General features: G+C 37.0%; 1 protein-coding gene across 1 annotated transcript in view; it reads left to right on the forward strand.

Moving 5' to 3' along the window:
• Positions 1–21987, forward strand: part of LOC144248643 (rho GTPase-activating protein 10) — a gene marked incomplete at its 3' end in the record, with an annotated part of 102442 nt that overhangs the window by 35027 nt on the left and 45428 nt on the right. The window contains exons 2-5 of the mRNA XM_077790683.1: positions 4614–4709; positions 4795–4856; positions 16883–16954; positions 20180–20281. Of these exons, the coding sequence (XP_077646809.1) occupies positions 4614–4709; positions 4795–4856; positions 16883–16954; positions 20180–20281 (332 nt within the window). The remainder of the gene's footprint in view (positions 1–4613; positions 4710–4794; positions 4857–16882; positions 16955–20179; positions 20282–21987) is intronic.

Consider the following 21987-nt stretch of genomic DNA (forward strand, 5'->3'; position numbering starts at 1 on the left):
CTTAGGAATTTTGCCACAAGGCCTGCATCTGCTAAGTTACTAAATTAATCCTGTTTATCCACCCTGCTAAGGTAGTGACTAAATCCTGTTCATGTTCTCAGTGTCATGGATTATATTATGTTCATTGTTCACCTTGTGAAAGGGGGCACAGAAGAGGAACACAGAGTTGCTTTTAAAGTGTTGAGATGGTGCATTTTTTGTATGAAATGTCATACGAGTCCGTACTGCGGCTCTTGGACAAACTATTTTAAGTGCTCTGTTCCTCTGTTGGCTTTTGTAGGAGACTGGGAAGAAGAGGGGAGAGGCCAACTCTGGCTCAGTTTGTTTTTGCCTGTTTCATGATGGTGTGTGGCTTGCCTGATCTTGGCCCACTTCAATGAAAATACCTCGAGAAGTCTAATATTAGTTCTTAAAGTAGCTTGAAGATGATCTTGGTAGTTAAATCTAAGTGTTTGTTAACCTTCTAGCTTTTTAGAGGGGATGTTGTTCAATGAAACCAAAGCACTTTCAATCCATGTTAAATAAAGCTGCTGGAAATCTGTCATTCCTGGAGTGTATCTGTTAAGAGTCAGTGAAATTTGAAGTTAGGATTGAGGAATGGTGATGTAATTCCAGTCCTTCTTAAAATCTTGATGCAGAAATGTATATGTTGTTGTAGAAAAATATTAACACATACAAATGGGTGCATGTTGTTCTGCCTTCCAGAAGAGATCCTGAATAGCTTTAGAAAGCAATATTGTGAGGGGCTTTGTGCAAGACTTCTGGTTTGTGTGGCTAGCACTGAGGTTAGTACTGATCTTAAAAGGAATCATTGGATTCTGGTGCTGTTAAGTGAGGCTTGGCCACCACCCAGCAACTAATGGTGTCATGTTGGCTCAGCTCGACTGAGATAAGGAACAAAAGTATTTTCTTTTAAATCCAAATGGAAAAAATATTGAGGTTTTTGTGTGGGTTACTGCCAGCACATCTGGCACTGGACAAACTCACAGGAGCACTTGTTACCAAGGTGTTTCAGAGCAAAGTGAGGAAGCAGGCAGCTGCTCCTGTCTCTTTTGCTGTATTTTTAAATAGTTGCATCCAAATATGAAAGAAGTACAGTGTACTGATATGAACAATGCCAAAGAAAAAATTAAAAGCTCTGATGTCCTTGGGTCCCCTCCCTTCTCTCCTTGGAAATCTGTCTTCAGTCTTTTGGTCCAAATATTTAGCAGATGCTTAGCTTCTTTTAGTGTTTTAGAAGGTGAATCTTTGAAATGACTCTGCCTTATGGGTTTGCCGGTATTCCATTGTATTCAGCAGTGTTAGTGTTCGGTTGATATTTAAAGCACTCTTTGATCTTTAATGCCCTGTTCCTCCCTTTCAGTGATAACCACTGCTTGTAACAAGCAACAACCCTATTGCTGCTTCCTTTATCTTTCAGTTTGGTGTTACTTTGTAAAAAGTGGAGATTAAAGGGAATAAAATAGTTACTCTTCAGTGGGCCACAGCATTATTCACATAACCAGTGTAACTGCTTATGCTGTTTGATACCTAATTGTACTCAAGTGATGTTTTATTCTAGTGTTTATAGCTGGAATCCATTTGGGTTTGCAATCTGCTATATAACACATACTGGACTTGCAGGCTCTCATACTGCTGTGGAACAATGCTGGGATGTATCTGTCAGTGCCAGACAAATAATTTTGCTCTAGTAAAGGTCTTCTGACACATCGTGGTGAAAGCCAAGTTATATTTATGAAATTTCTAATTCAAACAACAATGGTCGATATTTAAATTATAGCACAATAGTCAGACACTGTAGTACTTACAATTATATCAGCATCTAGTTTGTTTTTATAAATGCTTATAGTTGGGTGAACTTCTGTGTATGTACATTTGGAATTTATCAGAGGAATTGAAGTTTTTTGTTCCACAGTGGAAGGTTTGACTGCAGGTGGTCTCAGGTATCTCACTCTGGCTGTGGCTCCTCAGGTGGCAAGAAAATCTACAAAGCTGTTATTTATTTATTTGTTTGTTTGTTTCCAGCCACCATCCTTGTAATTTTTCCTGTGCCTTAACAAAAAAATCAGTATTCTTGCTCTGACCTTCTGAGAAAGTTTTCCTCCATTGTTACTTGATACTCAGTTTTGATTTTGCTCCAGTGACTTCTTGCTTTTGTTTAAAGTTCCAAGTTCTTAAAATCCAGAAAATCTCTTCTTGTTTTCTTCCAGATGTTGATCCAATAGTCAAGTATCTGCAGCTTCTCTTGACCCATCAGGTTGTTTTTCTGTGACCCAAATCCCTAAGTCCCTCCCACTCACTGATGGTTTCCAAAATTTTCTGTAATGCTTCTTAAACATTTAAGAAATTATTTATGGAAATATGTTGCAAAAACTTAATGTGTCTTCATGGTTTTAATGAGGAACTCTGTAAATCTAGCTTTGCTGTGTGAAAAGGTTATTGCTTCCAACAACATAGTCAGTCCTTGGGTTAGTACTTTCCAATCCCTGAGCAGGTTCGGTGATGAGAAATGCATAAATGTGGGTTTCTGATCCTGTGAGAAGCTGAGTGTTTTTATTCAGCCCATTCTCAAGCTGATTGTGGATGTTGGACTTTGCACTGAAAAAGCCTGGGTGTGGCCATAGGTTTTGTTTGCTGTCACAAGAGAGTGACAGTGGAGCCTCTAGAAAGGCTTATAAACTCACTAGTATTGTACCTGTTCAGTCCATTAAATGGGGGTGTTGTGTGCATGTGGTGCTGCCTGAGTCTCTTAGCATGTATCTTGATCAACATGATTTGAATGCTTCACCTCTACGAGTAGGAGAAAACATAATAAACAATTCCTTCCTCTAGCATGGGGCTGACTCTCATATGACAGGGCTTTGGGAGGGGATTATTGGATTCAAGAAAATGTAATAAGTTTGGGAGAATGAGTGTTGTTGGAACCATTCTCCCATAAATAAATTCTTTTCAGCCTTGTGCTGTGACCTGGCTCACAAATAAGTGTAACATTAGATGGTTAAGAACCTTGTTATTTTCTATATTTAAGCCTTTCACATCCAACAGAACTTGTTTCTTTTGCTATTTGCTTTATGTACAGCTGTTCAGCCCACAAGACATTTGAATTAAAACACCCATGTTTCCTTTCACATGGGAGTTACATTACTGCTTCCTCAACCTCCTTATCCTTGTTATTTCAACCCTGTGCCGCATCCTACTACATCATGTGTTGGAGGGTATATGCACAGGTTTAGGAGGGAACAGCTGTTACACAATGGGCGAGGAGAAGACTAATGAGAAATGGGTGAAAAGAGAGGAAAAGGAACACAAAGCATTTATTTTTTCATTTTAGACTGTGTTTTGCTGTTTGTAGAGTATTTGACTTAACCTTTTAAGTAGTTGAACTGAACTTCCAGTATGAGGGGTTGTACTAGGACATGTGATAAAATATGTGGTGTGTTTGATGCAGGACTGGTAATAAAATTGTGTGATTTTTTTGTTTGTTTGTTTTTGATTAAAAAAACAAAACAACAAACCAAAAGAAAAAAGAAACCAAAACAAATTGCCTCCCTCCTAAAGCTAGAACAAAAAAGACCAAGCTGGTAATCTTTTAGTGCCTGTTAATATTAAAGAGCAAAATGCTTAGCTCGCCTGTTAAAAGAGTTCTTCTTAACCTTTCAGAACTGCATGTGATAAGAAAAAGATTATAGATTAACTAAGTACTTTAAGTTGTCCTTAACTTTGGCTGACAGCAAAAATATGAGTAAAACCTTCACTACTGGGTAGAGGTATACCAGGACACGCATCTTTTTTTTTTCTTCCTACTGAATTGTATCCTTCCAGAACTTGTGACATTCCCAACCTGCACATGTCAGCACAACAGGAAAGTGTGTGCACACTGTTTATTTACAACTTTATGAATTTAAAGATTTATCATGAGGATTTATCATGATGATATTGTGACTGAATATGGAGTCTGATTACTTCCTGAGTGCCTCTGATCTCAAATTGCCAAATGTTAGTTTGGGTTAAATTTGGGTTGCTGGAAATGTTTTATAGCTATTACAAAACAGTTATTATATAAAATTAATTTTAATGCTGTGTGTTTAACTTAGGTTTTGGCAGAGTTTAACTCCATGGAATTTCTAGTTCAAGTGCAACAATTCTTTTGTATTTGGTTTACGTATATTTATGTATAAAGATTTCACTAGCAGAGCTATCTGTGTATAGTGTCTAGAAAATTCCAAGATGTGTATTTGTGCTGATGAATATGTGAGTGAATTTAGGCTAGTAGAACAAGACAACTTACAATTTACAGTGTCATGCCCTTAACTTCTGTAATTATAGATTTGTTTTCATGGCCTGTGCCCTAAATTGAAGTGAACTGTAAGGGTAGATGTAATACTATACACATGATCACATGTGCTTTCTACTGTATGGCTTTGCATAAAGAAATCTGTGTGACAAACTCCTTACCAGAAGAGGGTTAGGCAACACTGGATGTCCTGTAATGTTCTTAGACAGACCTGTATTAAGAGTTTCTTGTAAAATTTGGTTATTCTAGGCATAGAAAGATCTTCTGGCCTACATAAAATGACTGCTTACCCTTCAACCTGTGCTTTTTTTTCTTGCAGACCTTTCAGCAGCCCAGAGAAAATTTGCCCATTCTCTGAGAGACTTTAAATTTGAATTCATTGGTGATGCAGAGACTGATGATGAAAGATACATAGGTAGGTATGAAGTAACTGGGAATGGCTATATTTTTTCAATGCCATCCTGCAACATTATTAAACTTTGTATTGTTTTATATTACAGATGCATCACTTCATGAGTTTTCAAACTTTTTAAAAAATCTTGAAGAACAAAGAGAAATTTTGGTGAGTTGCAATAAATGATTTAAAAAGCTCTGCACATAGCAAAGAGATCAAGGTGAAATTGCTTTTATTGCTTCGTTAACCACCAAGGCGTTGCTATCACTGACTTAACAGTGGGAACTCTCATTGTGCAGCATCTGGTTCTGTAGTCTAGAGTACAAACAACTAGTTCTCATTAAAGAAGTAATCTGTATGGTAGGGATGGATAAATATGAGTTGGTTTAAAATAATCATGCCAAGATTAGTTATGGCTGGGGTGAATGGGAAAACCACCCTAAGTTTGTTTTCCATTTCCGGTAAAAATCAAGTTGAAAGAGTTAATGCTGCAGCAGGGGACACTCAAGTTTTGGCAATTGGCCAGCTTTGGATACAGGATCTCTGTAGTTCTGGCTTCAATGCTTATGTGGATCTGGGATGCAATCTGTTGTATTTATGAAGCAGCAGACTTAGAAACCTTTACCTTGTATTTCAGCTTTGTGGTGAGAGGTTGGAGCTGCAGACAGCTGTTCTTTTGTGTAAAAGTTCTCTGTTCTTTGTTCTGTGGCCTGTGATTGCTTGGGGTGTAATTAGTGAAATATGGCTCATGTTGGCTGCACACAGAGCAGGGGCTGAGAGCTCTGCAAAACACCTTGCTACCTGGGTTTCCTAACTTTTCAGAAGATGGGGGTTTCTTTCTGGTTCTTCTCAGCAGCCGTGTGCCCAGCTTTTGTTTCAGAGCAGTGATTCATAGAGCAGCTGCTGTGTACCCAGTTTTCTTCTGAGTCAAACCAGATTCTCCATCTGGGACATGTGCTTAGATCTGACTTGATAGCAATTGCATTTCTTGGTATTTGATGTGATTATATCTTTACCTTCCTGGAAATCAGTGACACCTTGGCATCACTGAGAGGAAGCTGAGACTAACCTGCTATCTTCCTTGTTTCTTTCTGTCAGAAGCTGTGCCTGCAGTCCTGATCCCAGTAGTAGTCATAGTTCCTTGTAAGTGTTGTGTTCTGTCCTGGTATGCTGTTCAGATCTGGAACCACATTCGGGTCTGAATTAGGGTCAGTGTGGTTCTTCACACATTCCTAAAAACTGTCTTTGCATAGGAGAGGCAATTTTTCAATGTTTTGAGCTGTTTTGCGAAATTGTAGAGATTGGCTCAAGTATGATTCAATACTTCTTTTGTTTTTCATAATTGTACAGTATAGTCCTTACTCTGCTTTTTCCTGCCATCCATAACTATTTTATTTTAATGAATTGCACAAATCTAATTAATGAAAATATTTATAACGTTTTATAATGAAAAATACTTAATGAACTGCCACATTATTTTGATGTAAGGCTTTTGAGGGTTGACTTAACAATTACATGGCACATTTCAGTGACTATATAGATAGCTCTTCAGCAGGGATAGATCACCACCACAGCAGGCTGTGCAGAATCCAGTGCTGTCTGTCTGGATCGTAAAATACTTCTATTGTTCAAACTGTATGCCATGAAACTGTATTAACTTACTTTTTTGGTATGGTGCCCACACTACACAGAAGGTGTTATCATACTGAAAGCTAACTAGTATGAATTTCATGACAGGAAAAGGATGAAATGCAGTTTTTGCTAGAACCATGGCTGATGAAAAACAGAGAGTATAAACTGTAATGGGGAAAATACTTAATGCCAAATGGAAACAGAATATATTCTCTGAGTTACCAGATGCATGGCCTTTTTATTACATTTGTAGTCTAGCAAATGTTCCTGTATCATTTCTGGAGTGAGCTTATGTAACAAGGGCCATAAGTCTCTGAGAAAATGATTGTGTGGTGACTGGTAAAGATAATTTTCAGCATCTGCTCCTCTGAGTTGTTTTTTTTTTTTTTTTTGGGTTGTTTTTTTTTTTATTTCTCAGTGGATGTTTTAACAGTGGCATGAGCTCTAGAGATACTCCTGTGGAGAATATTAGAGCATGTTGCATTCACATATGTTTGGAATGAAGTCAGGCATCCAAAGACTTTCCATTAAGATGCAAAGTATATAGCAGGAGTTTTTTTCAAAAGCGTTCAGTCTTTTTTAAGATTGTTCATTATTTGGCATTTCCCCCCTAACTATTTTGAAGATGACCAGACGACTTTGGACTGCTGTCTTCAGTGTCAGTGTATAGTTAAATTCATATATAAATTTCAGGCCCATAAAGTAATACTAAAGAAATCAATATATAATTACAGCACTAAGGGCATTTCACTGCTGTGCATTTTGGTTTTTTTGATACTTGAGAAAAGGGTTATTTTTTTTCAGAACCACTTTGTAAATGGAACTAATCTGCACTTAAAATATATTCTAGACTCAAACTAAATGCTAATAATCTACACTTCTCATGGTTTTTTGAAATTGTAGTGAATCCAGAGTTCATAAAACTTGCTATCAGTGTTTACAATGAATGATGACCAGAAAGCTAAATTAGTCTTGTGAATATTTATTTGGTAGATATAATTTCATTCAGATGGAGTCTTGCACTTCATGATTTTACCCTTTCTCCCATCTCCTTCAAAAGTTGCTGAAATTATATCCCAGGTGTCAAAGGATTTAGATGCATATGAAAGGGGAAGTTGGCAATAATCCAAACATTTCACTGAAATTATTACAGAGTGGTCAATACAAAACCAAATTACATCTTTTTGTAGCACTGTAGCTTGGTGATGCTCCCCAGGGCAGAAATAGATCACTTTGTCCCTGAGAATATTCTGGAAATTATTTTTAGACGTTGAGGGTGAATGGAGTTGTAGGACTGAGATTCTGCTCCTTTGGCACTGCAGAAGTGCTGCAGAAGTTCAGGGATGACAGAGAACTTGGCAAGGATGTAGGAAAAGGTGGGGATGAGCAAGGCCCAGCATGATGATGCTCTGTTGCAGTACCCAGCTGTTCCCCTGCTTGCCAGGGAGAGCACACAACCCTCCCTCTCTCTCAGCCCCACTTTTCCTGGCAGCAGAAAGAAGCTTTGATTTTTGTGAGGGACTGAGAACAACAGGTTTCACTCATTTGAGCTGTGGTGGCAAGCAGAGAAGCCTTACCTAGTTAGCCTGTGGTTGTTGATCTTCACACCTCCCTTTCTCCTTCCCAGGCTTCTCTTAAATGACCAGCTTGCCCCTTAGTTCATTTTCTCTGTTGATTCCAGTCTTGCTAAGTCATAACCAAATTTGATAGCTCTTGTATTGTTCCCTCAGTTAGCTTGGCAGTGCTTGGCACTCCTGCTGTGGTCACCTGGTGTGCTGGCTTTTAGGGCTTTTTCACCTTGGACTTCCTCTGTCCTTCTTGGAGTTTAACTGCTTCTGGAGTTCACATGATCCTTGTCAAGAGCTGGTCTAACCTGTTCTTAAAAACATTCCAGGAACATGGATTTCTCTTTATTCTGATATGTAGTCTTCATTTGTTTCACCTGATGTTTACACTGGGTCTTGTTTACTACAGGTTAAGCTGGGAAATTTTTGAGAAATTTTCTACAGTAGTCATGAAATAAAACAGATCACTTTTCCTTCATAGTAGTATTTTCATGGTTACTGTTTCCAAGTGGTATTTTATATCTGTATTTTTCCTTGTTCAATTTAATTACACTCTGTTTAGACCTTCTCTCTTTTATATTGGAATTACTGCTTTCTCCTCCTCTTGCTTTTAAGTTGCCACGTATTTGCTCTTCTACCATTCTCTGAGACCTTGCTTCCCTCTCCCTTTAGTTTGCTTTGCTGACTTCCTAAACTGTTCTGAAGGAAAGCCCCTTCTGACTTGAATGCAATTAATAATTCTGTTGTGTAATATAGGAATACATCTAACAGCTCCTAAGGAGTGCTTACTCCCCTGAAGACCTATTTTTCACCCCCTTTATTAGATAGTTTGCTAGAAACCAAGGGTCTTTTCCTTTGTGGAGGTAATTAATTTCCTTTGTGTTGTCTTATACACAATCATTGATTAACACTCATTTCAGTTCTATGATGGTTTTATAACTTCCTTTCTCTCTTTTCATATACATAGGAAGAATCTCTTTTCCTTAGGATTTTTTTTTTGGTGTTGCCAAATAAAATATTTTTTACTTTCTTTCTAATTTCGCCCCTAAGCACTCATCTATTTCCTCTTACTCCATTACATTTCTCTTTGTACAGGATTTCTGATACCATTATATCCACCTTATTATATTCCCTGTGATTTCCCAAGGCAATATAAACAAGCTGTTTTACTTTGATAAGTTTTCTTCTATTTCCTGCTATGTTTTCCTCACACTTCTATTCCTTCTAATGTCTTAAGAGGAAAGGTACTACATAGTTTATATATATATATATATATATATATATATATATATATATATATATATATATATATATATATATATATATATATATATATATTAGCAAAAGAAAGGCTTGTTCTTGTGCTGTGGATATCTTTGCAATTTTGGCCTCTGAAAAAATTCTTTTGCATTCTTTGTCAGTTTTGCCAGCTTGGCAGAATCAAATCCAGATTAGCATCTCTGATAAGCAGAGTTATTCCTGGCATATATCAGGAGCACAAGAAGTGGTTTCTCTATGGATTTTTTAAGAAATATCCCTGTGAAGTCACTCTTTTAGTATTTTTTAAAATTTCTTCTTAAAAAAACGTGGGAGAGGGTTTCTCAGTTGTGCTTTCACAAGTTAAAAGATGTTGCTAACATTCAAAGGTATACACTCAAAAGTTTAAAGATATACTTTAAGTAATCTGTACACATATGTACATTTACTTATTTATTCTTACTTAAACTACCTCTTATGATTAGATATGGAAGTGCAGGAGTATTTATTTCACAGGTGAAGTGCTCACTTAACACACAGTGTTCCTGAACAGCTAACTGTTACTTTTTATGCAGTGACTTTTGTATCTAGATTCGATTCAGCAGTTGACTCTGCTGTGAAGATGGTGGGATTAATTTTTCTAAGCTTTTCTTTGGCACTCTTCATGTGGTATTTAGGGGTTTGTAAATCTTAATCTCTCTTGACAGTAATCTGAAGAAATCTGTGTGAAGGAGCAACCAGTTTACTCACTGATGTCAAGTAAAAAAGTGCCCAATAGTCTTAGATGTATGATGCATTCAATATCTGTTCCATAGGCGTTCAAGGCATTATGTAGTGCTCCATATGTTCAGATGCTTTTAAGTCTGCTGACAGTGCAAACTTCTAAATATATTTGCAGAGACAGTGGAAAGGACATAATTGTTGACCACTTCTCAAAAATTAGGCTGCCAGCAGTACATTGAATATATCAGATGCAGAGATAGAGGCACAGATGAAACAGCATGTCTCGGGAACAGCATTTGATTAGCTTAGTTGCAGCATCTACCTTCTTTTCTTTCCTGTGCAAATTTTCCAATTTAATAAAACATTTTCCAGTTTTAGAAGCAAGCAGAACAACTGCTGTCATATCTCATTGCCCAGCCTTCCCTTTTCCTCTGCTGGGTATGAGATTAGATGACAATCATGTAATTTTCAGAATATGGAACATGAAGGTAGAACTATGAGTATTTCAGCCACATCTTACTCTGATTTGGTGATTCCTGACATTGAATGTTTCATTTATTTGTTGAGTTTGGAATGTCATGTACAGTCTTCTGAAATAGTTTTGTGAGTTCCATCAATCTATAAACCAAAGATGACTTGTTTGTACAATAGAAAAAAAAGTGCAAACCAGATCTGGGTGTGTTCCTCCCACCTCTGAGTGAACACAGCTGACAAGTCCTGTTACCACCGGCTTCCTCTTCCAAATAACTCTGTGGTCTCATATGCATCAACATTATTCACCAGAGAATTTTCATTCTGTTAGTTCATAATTGGGAAATGTTTGGAATTAGCATTGTAAAACTGTCACCAGTTTGGATTTTGATGGTTGTCAATAACACCAGTGTTTCTTCTGGAGGAAAGTGCTGACAATTGAACAATTCAGTCTTGACTGAATACTGATGCCGTTGTTCACTGCAGGATTCCTTGACTTTCAGAGGCATCTTTTTGCTTGGTGATGAACTTTGCTATGCACCAAGAAAAGGGACATTATGTAGTTTTCTTTTCTAAGCAGCCTTTCTGCTTGCTCAGGATCATGGTATGATCACATACAATATCTATGGTATGAAAACCAGACCATGTTGTGGTGTGTTGTGGTTTGCTAAGGCAACGTCTTTCTTAGAGGAGTTATCCCAAGCTTTCCTTCACTGCAGATGGGGAAAGCTGATTTGTTGCAGTGTGTGAAAGTGTTTCTCTTTATTTTGTTTTCTTGCTTGTTATGATTATGACTTTGTAGTATTTTTCTCTTTATAGTAGAATATATTGCATAGGAATAAGCTGACTCAGAAGACAGGACTATTAAATAGCTTTCAGTAAATAATCTTTACTAAAACCCACTGTCTATTATTTTTTTGTTAAAGGAAATTATTTAATTTTTCCTTGTGATACGAATCTGATTTTGGAGGCCAGCAGTTTCATGACAAGAGAATTAATGAGGGCAGCATTTCAGAGTAGGGCACAGCATAACAGATGGATCATAGGAGACCCTTTTAGCTGTCTCTCCTTAAGGTGAGTCATGAACTTCCAGGAGATAAAAAAGGAAACAACTTTTCTGTAGAAGGGTGAACTCAGGAGTCCAGCATGTTGTATTTCCTGTAAACCAGGGCTGCTGCTTGTGAAAGAATTAGGAAGTGCACAGGATTCTGCCTGTATTGAGGCTTGTGAGGCAGTGGCTTAATGGTCTAGGAAATTCCCCCTGGAACAGTTTGAGAAATTTCTTGTCTTCTTACCAAGCCCTGAGGGGTAGTTCTCTGGAACACCTAAGAGGGAGGTGATGTGTTTTGTTACAGATGCCTCCTGGTGCTTCAACAAAATATGTTGTCTCTAGGTGAGGTGTACCTGTCCCCCTGGCTTTTTTGTTACCAGATGGCTTCCTCCACAGCAAATAAATCCACAGCAATGGATGTCACTTCTTTTTTATAGCCTCTGCACACATGCAAAGACATGCAAGTATTAATGTGCTGTGAGATCTCCTTAAAAATCCTTTAGTCTGTATTCTGCAGGCCTTCTAAACTGTATTTCCAATGTGTACCTGAGGCCCTTTCATTATCTAAGATTGTAAAGCCACAGGGAAAGCTCTAGAGCAGGAAGAAAATCCAGACATGATTACTGGAAGAAAACTTGATTTGAAAACAAAATAATGAGTCTTGGGGGTGGGTTGCACTGTCTGCAGTCATCAGTACTCCAGATAAATACAAAACCACTGCTGAGGAGTGGTTGTAGAGACAACTCTGTCTGTAGGGCTGGCAGGGGGATTGGCTGTGCAGCTAACTGGAGGAACGTGTAACTATAAGAGCTACTCATATTCTCATAGGAAAAGAAAGAACAGAGATTCAGGCTTTTCAAGTAACATCTGATGTTTTCAGTACTGGAATTTTATCTGCAGATTTTAATAATACAGGGTTTCAGGCATAGGTCTTAATGCTTTGAGAAATTTCAGTAGCAAATCACTATGTGAAGTAGGAAAGCTTTTTGGGGAAAATAATTTTTTTAATGTATTTCTCTCTCCCTCAACATTGGAGGTATCAGAATCGGCTTTTTTTTTTTTTTTTTTTTAATTAGGCTGAATGGTGCATTTTCTTAGGGAAAACATAACAATATCCTCTGTAAGTAGAAAAGCAGCTGTAGTGGTAAATATCTTTATTGGAAAGTAAACTTCTTTATCTGGCAACATTGTCAACTATTTTGTTATTGAATCACTGCTAAGTATGCCTTCCTTTCTGCCTTCTCTGTTGCACTCACTAAGGCAAAGCTTCCTTCCCAGATCTGATTTCATTGACACTTGCTCAGTTTCATGAGCTTTGCCTTACTGATTGTTGGCCTCCCTCATTGCGTTGTTGAAGGGAGAAACAATCCTGTCCCTGACTACAAATAAATCTTTCCAGTTGGTATGCTCAGAAACTAAACCCCTCCCTTTATGCAAGGCATCCAGTCTACATTCCAGTTCCTGAGATGGAATTGGGAACTCGGCACTCCCGTGTTCCAGTGCAGTTTGCAGGAAGGTGTAAGTTTATGGCTTAGTTTTCTTCTTTCTCAGTAAAGCTGTTTTTTTATGTGAGAATACTTCAATTTGGAATGGAGCAGAGTATTTACCACCAGAATCGTTGATGAGCAGTGTGCAATTTCCAGTGCTTCCAGTAAAGGCTGAACTCTAAGGACATTTTCAGGATGAAAGCTAGGAGGCCAGCGCTTCATTTGTCTAATAACAAACTTTGATTAACTTAGGTTGGTTTAACCTTTTTAGCCACTGAACTTTAAGAGGAGCTCTTGGAGGTTGCTACTCCTTTACAGGCCATGCAAGCAGGCTTTCTTCTCTGCAATGTAAGCCTGGTTGTGCCTGGAAAGGGAGTGGGAACTTAGAGAACCTACTCCTGTCTACTGCAGGAGAAAGCAAGACAAGCAGTGAATGCTGGTGCCTGGTCTTCTCTCTCAGGTTGCAGTGCATAGGATGAGGTGTTGGTGGAAGCAGTTTCTTGTTAAACACCTCTGCTCCCACCTTTTCTGGGAAGGGAAGAAATAACAGTCTAAATGGAGTCATCTTGTGGACTGCCACTGACTGCTCAGTGGCCTGTTTGGTCTTGTAGATCTGACTGAGGAAGTATCCAGCAGCTGTGAATGAGCTTGCTAATGGATTTAGCCTGTGCCTTTGAGGGCTGCACTTGGAAAGAGTGGTTGGGGCCCCTTAATCTACAGTCTGTACAATTTCTCTGCCCGAGCAAGTGGAATTTCGTAAGGCATCTGAAATAGATATACAAAAAGCTGACAGCATGCTTCAGGATGCTGGAAATGTTGGCTAGAGTGATCTTCTGAGGTGGTGATGGCAATGATGACTTTATTGTTGCTATTTGCCAGGTTTATGTTCAAGTTAAGTTAACTCTTTGACCTTTCTGTAGGTGCTGCAAACAGAGCAGGACTAGTGTAAGCATTTTGGGATTGTCTGCCCGAGACACGTGCGCACATTGGGTTAAACATTTCTCAGAGCATTCCTGAGACTCTTGACATTCACAAAGCTGGTTAAAATTCTGTTACCTGAAACATGACCTTGTTAGATTGGTTCACTTATGACTTGCATGCCACAGTTTGCCTGCCAGATATAATTGAATATATATTTGTTTTATGTAGGTTTGGATAGATAAGAGATGTAAAGAAAGGGATTTTTTAAATGTCATTTTATATAGTACATTTCTGTCATAATCTGTCAGGATTAGAGAAGAAGAGGGATGAAAATGAATGTAAGAGTCAAGACAAGTTGAAAAAGGAAGGAACATCTAGTTTCATATTAATCAACTTAAATGCCTAGTTTCTTTTGCTGGAAATTTTCCATTTTTACATGATTCTAGTTCTTAAGAAAGGTACAAGTGATAATTACAAATATATAGGTAATCCCTCACTTATTTCCTATTTGCTAATTTGTTATCTGTAGTTTTAAAAAAAGAGTTGTTTTAAGTTTCTGAGTTATAAATAAGCTAAGAATGAATAGCAGTGTAAAATAATAATACATCTTTTTGTAATTTTTTGTGACAAGCACCGGACTCTACATACTGGGAAACAGCAAGAATGCCTCTCTATTTAATCTTGTATTGGGCGTATTTTAATTATGAATTTTGTCAGTCAGAAGAGCAATCTGATCCATTGTTCAACAATTACAGATCTCTGTAATTCACTGTTGGGTTTGCCAGTCTTGCATTGTAATATATGGCCTGGTATGAATGACCAAGGACCTGCAAAATCTCACTCCACCCAGAAGTAATCAAGAGTCCTGTTATTTAACCCAGGCACAGAAAGCAAATGGGGTGACAAATCACAAGTACCTTCATGGCAGGCACATGGGGATACATCTGTTAACAAAAGTTTAAGGTGTGCAAAGTGAGAAATGTCTTTTTTTTTGAAGGAGAGGAAGTTTGTTTTTCTATTAATGAAAGAATTACTGGTATATCATCCAACTGTCAGCAGTGGAATCTGCTTGTTGGCAGTCGCTGAAGTGCACATCCCATTTTGATTTAAAGATTTTCTGCTTCAAACAAATTCCTGGAGTGGTTCCCATGGTTAATACTGCATAGGAATAGCAGGATAAGTGATTTGCAGCCCTGCTGTTTTATGAAGCACAGCTTATTGTGCATATATTTTCTTTTTTTTTTAATTTTTCCTTTGTTACATCAAGGTGCTATGGTTTTCTTTGATTTGGACTTTGAATTCAGCATATAGTGTGTGTTAACCTTACACTTTTTTGTGTGAATGTTCAAACAACTAATAAGCAACTTGTCATTTGTTAATTATTTTTAACCCTCTAACCATGTGAGTGCTCAGTTGTTACCTTTAAATGCTTTGAAATTATTCCAGTCAGTGTGGTGCTCTACCTTGTGGAAGCTTGTGCCATCCTCTCTAAGTTTTCCCCCGAGGAGTTTTCTCCTTCACTTTGTTAGAACAGAGAACAATTTAAAGTTTTCCGGTATAGAAGGACTGATTGTGAGGTTTCCATGCTCTCCACTCTGACGTGAGAGTTCTTCCTTTTCCTGTTGCTCCCAAGGGCACACCAAAGGGTGCTTTAAAATGTTTTTGGCAAAATCAGGAAATGGATGCAGAAGGAAGTTTTGTGCTCTGCAGAAGAAAGCGTGCTCTGAAGTTAGGATGTAGCTGTTATGTGGATGACTGTGCAGCACCCAGTTTGGCCCAGACTTGCCAGCTCTTTGGGTTTCCAGTTAGCTGCAGGTTAGTGTGCTGTGCTGGCCCTGTAGAAATGTGGGTTGCTGTGGTTACAGTGAATTGGCAGGATGACTCCCACAGTAATCCCTCATGGCTGCAGGGATGGGTGGGAGCAGACAGTGCTGTTTAGATTTGTGTTGTGCCAGATCTCCAGTACATCCCATGTGTGTTTTATGATAAGAATTTTCAGAAGTGTTCCAGAAGGCCGGTTTAAGCCTGTGATGTTTTATCTGAAGATTTTCACTATAAAGGGAGGGGAAAGGGGAGGAAAGAGAGAGCAAGGCTTCTGTTGTATGTTAGGGGGATACCAGGGAGCTCTGCCTTAACTCTTGGCATCCCAGCCCAGTGGCTGTGCTAAGCCCAGTCCTGGGCATGACTTGTTCTGTGGGCCTACCTTAGGACAGACCAAAAGGTCTGCTCCTTCTGCTCCCTCTCACCTGCAATACTCTTGCCATCTTTTCCATGCTGCTGCTGTGTTCAAGAAATACCAGCCTCCCCTGAAATTTTAAATATTTTTAAAATCTGAAGTCTTGTTTACACTAAATGGAACCCTGCTTCATCTTCAGGGAGATTTCATGTGAATTAGTAGCTTTGCAGATTTAATAAGCTACAGTTTTCTGTCTTATGATGGAATATTGTGTCTTTCTTTTTTCTTTTTACAATGGCTATGAGACTTTATATCATAAGTGCACTGATGATGCTCACCCAGTAATCTCAACCTCTCGTTTCTTGACTTTGCACCCCTTTAATTTTATAATTTAGCTTAAGGTCTTATTAATGTACTTAAGTGTGTTACTATTTGGAGACTTATATGAATGCCTAGTGGCTTTAACTGTCTTAAAATATTATTATTTGCTACTCACTGGCCAATTCCACAGTTGTCTGTAGTGCTTCTTGTTGCAGAAATTTTTGCATCCCCTAATGAAGTTTATTGGTCCTCTGTCTAATTCTGGTATTCAGTCTTTGAGACTTTCAACCTGATCTGCAAGACTGGCACAAATGAAGCAGTTGTAATTTTGAGTGCAACCTGGAAATTTTTTAAATTTTTGCATTTGTTTTAATTTAATTTTCCTGAGAGTGGATTGAGTTAAGAAATTTTGTAAGCTTGAATGAACTCAGATATGATATTTTTTTTTTTTTTGAGTTAGAAGTTCTAACTTGCATGCTTCTATTATTTTACCCCTATTATTTTGCTTGCTTTTTTCTTTTTATTGCTGATGCTGAGGTGACTCGTCAGTCTGGCTACAGAAACCTAACCCATGCTTTTTTTTTCTTTAGGCACTCAGTGTTACTGAAACTCTGATCAAACCTTTGGAAAGATTTAGGAAAGAGCAGCTAGGAGCTGTAAAGGTTTGTCTCTCCTTGCCTTTATAAGTTTGTTTAATTTCTCTACTTGGATTGCATTGTAGTAATGACATGTAATTGGCAGAAACGTATTACTGATTATGTGTTTCATGTGTTAACACTTTTTTTGTTTCTACTTTGAGAACTTTCTTCAGAAACAAATGGAATGCTTCAAGAAGAGAAGAATGTGTCCTTTCCCTTCCTTCTTCCCATCTCCCTTATCTTCTCTGTCTGGAATAGGAAGAATTCTGTTAACAGCCTGCCCCCACCTCCCCCTTCCTAGTGGGTAACCCTGTTCTGCTTTGTATTTACCTGCAGTTGCACAATCAGAGGCTGAAAAATATTAACTACCTAAAGGAGCTTGATCATCCATATGCTTTTAACTAAATTTTTGGCACCTGCAAGTGAGAATTGCCTTTATTTAATTTTTTGTTTTGAATAAATAACTCACTGTCTCTGTATGCATGGGAATAATAGGGATGAAGAGACTAAGGACAAGATCTCATAGAAAATATTTTTGATAAAAGCATTTGGTGATTTTTTTAAGATTGTCACTAGGTTGTGAATATTTAAAAAAAAGGCAAAGTAAACTTCATATATTAAGTATAGACTAGATTTGGATAAAAGTAACAAGGGCAAATTTGTGTCTGTCCACGTTCCTTGCAGTGAGAAATTTAAGTGCTTATTAAAAAAAGTAGAAAAGAAAGAAACCAGCATTTTATTAAAGTTTTCTGTTGTAAAAACTCAATACATTTTCAAAATACCTGCATATGGTTTATTTTACAATTTCATGACTTCATCACCAGTGATATTTAGTAGATAAGACAATGTTTCACTTATAAGAGCACTAATGCATTTTGACTTTGGCAGGAATGATTAGCATGTTCTGCATATGATTTCAGTGTTAGTGAACTGAAAATGCTCTGTTGATCATAAATCCTTTCAGTTCAATGGTACAATGAGCTTTGTGTAGTTCTATGGACTAGGGAGAAGTATATTAGGTGACCCAACCAACACACATAAAAACTTGGTCTGTAATACAGCCAGTCTCCTAAGGAAAGAGAGGGTTTGTTCTGAATGTAACTGATTGTCATAGAAGCAGCTGTGTAATGAATGCATTATTTCAGCAGTATTTTTGCTGTTAAAGAATATTGCTGGATTTGGGGTGAGAACTCCAAATGCTTTAAGTTATATCTTCACTCATTTCCTAGACAGAATTGTCTCCCTGATGCTTCTAACACAAATTACATTCACGCAGCCTACTTGTTTGGATGGATGTTTCTTTCCTTGTGTCCCTGCATATGGTTTCTGTGAAGCTGTAGCTTTTATTTCTGATCTAAACTTTTTTTTTTTTAAAACAGAATTTACTGTTGAAAAAGGTAACTTAAACATTTTAATAGAAGTCTTACATAATTTATAATGTTTAAATAAAAACCCTGTAAAAATACTCAGCTCTTGGAATATTCTTAACTGAGTATTTATTCAATATAATTAATAGACTGATATTAGAAATATAGCTCTGCTTAGCTCTGAAAACCAAGCTGTGGCATCTAGTGGTGGAATACATCTGCAACATTGTGTAATATTTGCTTTAGGAAAGATTTATATTCTATCATTACAAAATAAAAGTTGAATCTGCTGCCTCAGATTTTATCTGCATCTTACACTCCTTTGCTGATTAAATGGTCTGAGTTCAGGTTAAGAAAAGGAAGGGGAGGAAAGTTTAGCTTCATAGAGCTGGAAGCTGAGACACTTATTGAATTACCCCTTATTGAAGGTGTTGCTGCACTAATCCTAAGCTGTGTGTCTAAAATTTCTGGCTTTGCCTGTTAAGAAGTTAAGAGAATTTTTTTTTCTGGGAGCATTCAAACTTTCACCACATCAATGGAAATTTTGCTAATATAAGCACAAAGATTCACCTATTTCCCTGCACTTTGTTCCTAATTCCCCATTGCTAATATGTTATCTCTAATCACTCTGATGCTGTATGCACATCTTCATGTTTCTCAGTTGATAACATATTTTTAAAGACTCCTTTTTTAAAGGGAATTTTGAGTCTCAGAGTGGGGAAAAAAAATTCTGTTAGAAGTCCTTGCTGAGAAGCAATACTAAACAGTCTCTTTAATGCCATCTTCAGAATCTAATGGTTCAGAGAACAAAAACATGTGTTTCTTCTATTATAGTATATATAGTATTATTCAAAATGAAAGGTTAAGAGGAGAAAAAGAGAGCAATTATGTCTGTAAAGTTTAACCAGGGGTTTCTTTAGAATACATTTAAATGTGATTTCAAATCTACAGATGAGGAAAAATATTTTAATTGAACTAGTATCTTTCTGATGAATAAATCTGCCAGTTCTTGAATATGTAGTTAAGTACTTGATTTTACTTATTTGAGGTTATTTTCAACTGCAATTAGATATACTAAAAATAGTTTCAAATCTGGTTGGTTGAATTAATGAATACTAATTTTTGCCTTAATACACTGGAACTGAGGAATCAATTTGTTTTACAATATCTTCTACTAAATTAGATTCAGAAACCTAGATTGCAAAAAAAAAAAAAAAAAAAAAAAAAAAGGCTGTCTCTCTTCCAATACATTGCTTTTGGTGGTCAGAGAAATGGTTTTGCATTGTGCAAATGAAATTCATACATGTCTGTAAGAGTTTTTCTTTTGATACTATGATATTAAGTTTTATGGATATTTTTTATTTTTATTGGGTTTTTGTCATGGGCACAATAACACTAGAAATAGGAATTCAGCACTGAGGTTGTTGTATAGCTTTAAAATGAAGAAATCCTATGGAATATAGAGGTATATTTTCTTTGGGTTTTGAGCTGTTGGAACTTTTCCCTTGTCAATTTCAGAAAGTTATTTTTTCAATGAAACTGGTATTTCCATGCAATGCCTTTTATTCAAAAGCAAGGTGGTGTGGATGATGCATGAAAGTAATGAAAAATACAATAAATCAAGAAGAGGTCAGGTATTTTTGCTTTTTTTAACGTAGAAGATGCAAGCATTTGTGTGATTAGCTACACCATAATGATGCGATGGAATTTCATTTCAGGTTAGGCTTTAAATTAATTTTTAAAATGAGATGGAGCATATTTTTCTCTACTTACCGGAGCTGTGATATTGTTTCCTCTTTGTTCCTGATGAACTAGAATTTTAAAAGAAGAAAAATAGTACACTTTTATATTGATATGGTTGTTACTTTGTTTCTGATTCTAGGAAGAAAAGAAGAAATTTGATAAAGAGACGGAGAAGAACTACAGTTTATTAGAAAAACATTTGAATTTATCAGCTAAGAAGAAAGAACTACAATTACAAGAGGTATTGTTGCCTCTCTTTTTTTATGCAGACTGAAGGCTTTGGAATAGGTAAATATACTTATGCAAATGCAGAAACAGCATTCTCAGTGGCAAAACAAACCAATTTTCTCATCTGGAAAGGTTGGTGAAAAAAATATTTTCTGAACTTAGTACTTCCACCATTTTCTGAATCAAGGTTTTTGTGTGTATGAAGCACTGAGTCTCATGTCATTTTTATATAATTGAGAGAATAGGGAAGTGCAAACATACTGTGAGAAACTCATTAATTTCTTACAAGGCCTTACCATTCATGTAATTTGCATTGCTTTGTGAGTATTGACTGAATGTCCTGTGATAACACTTAAAGCAGAGGATAGCAGGACTTTTATTCCCAAATAAAATGGGTTTGTGCCTTTGCTTTTTCTCATGTTTTGAAGATTTGTTTTGGGATTTTTTTGAGTAGTGCTATAAAAAAGTTTGTTGACAATTTATGACTGATAGACTTTTTTTGCCTGGCATTCTTTCTGTCCCTCTGGGTTTATTATCATCATCAACTTATTTGTAATAGTTTTGATTTCTGGAGCAACGGCAAATGTATGTGAAAAGACTGCCGGGAAATCATGTAGAGACTTGCTGTAGCCAGAAGGACTTTTTTTCCCAGATAAATGTAATTATGTCAGAACTATTAATGCTTAATGTTTTCCTCAGAGATAACTCCTGTCACTGCCCTCTGCCCCATCCCAAATATTCTATGCCATTTTTCATAAAAATGGTTAATATTACTGGCAAAGTTACCCCGGAATTTCTCTACTCTTGAGTTTCACTAAAATGTCACTTCACCATGCTGCACTTGCAACATTGACCCTTCAAATGTGTAAAGAACTGTCTTTTGGGGAGTTGAGTTGTCCCAATGAAGTTATTGAGCATGGCTCATCTGTCAGGACCTGTACTTTTGTCAAATTGATCAGCTGCCAAAGAACTTGACGCAGAGAAAATGATAAAGGGCTGATTATGATTGCTTGATGAAATATAGGTTCTTGATATCAAATCTGAAATGAGACCTAACCTCAATGGAAAAATACATAATGCCTCTAAGAGGCATTTTGAAGCTGTATCAAATATAGCCTGAAGCTTTAGAGCATGTGTGAAATCTTGAATGAGCAAATAGATTTGTTTTAAATGTCCTTCAAAGTTTCATGAGCAAAAATTCTGAAATTCTTCAGTCAGGCTCTCACATTTACGTGTTTTATTTTGAAGTATAAATGTATAAGCAATTTAAAGAAAAAATGCCCTTTGGAGCATGTTGTCATAAGAAACAGGTAACAATTTCTGTCACAAGCTTAGAGAACAGATTTATATAGTTGCATAATGTATATAATTTATTTTATTCGCGTCTAGTTGAATCAGTTCCTCACTGGAGTAAATAGTGCAGGGATAAATTTGACAAAAATTTGATGAAAAACATGCAATGTTGTGGAGTGTGTCTTAACAGGAGCACAACTTTTCACTCTCCTGGTGGCAGGATATTCCTGTAATTTTACTGAGGCATGTTGTATTTCTTTTTCTTTCTTCAGCAGTACACAAACTACAATGAAACTTGCTGGGTACATGGGGAGGCTTATGCCTCAAAAAACTGAGAGATGTGATAATGTATTCTGGATTGTGTGGTGATCCAGATGTCCTCAAAGAACCACTTCAGAGTCTCTTTCTAGGGTGTTGTGGTGCCCT

Source organism: Lonchura striata, unplaced genomic scaffold (genome assembly GCF_046129695.1).
Source record: "Lonchura striata isolate bLonStr1 unplaced genomic scaffold, bLonStr1.mat Scaffold_219, whole genome shotgun sequence".
Taxonomy (NCBI): domain Eukaryota; kingdom Metazoa; phylum Chordata; class Aves; order Passeriformes; family Estrildidae; genus Lonchura; species Lonchura striata.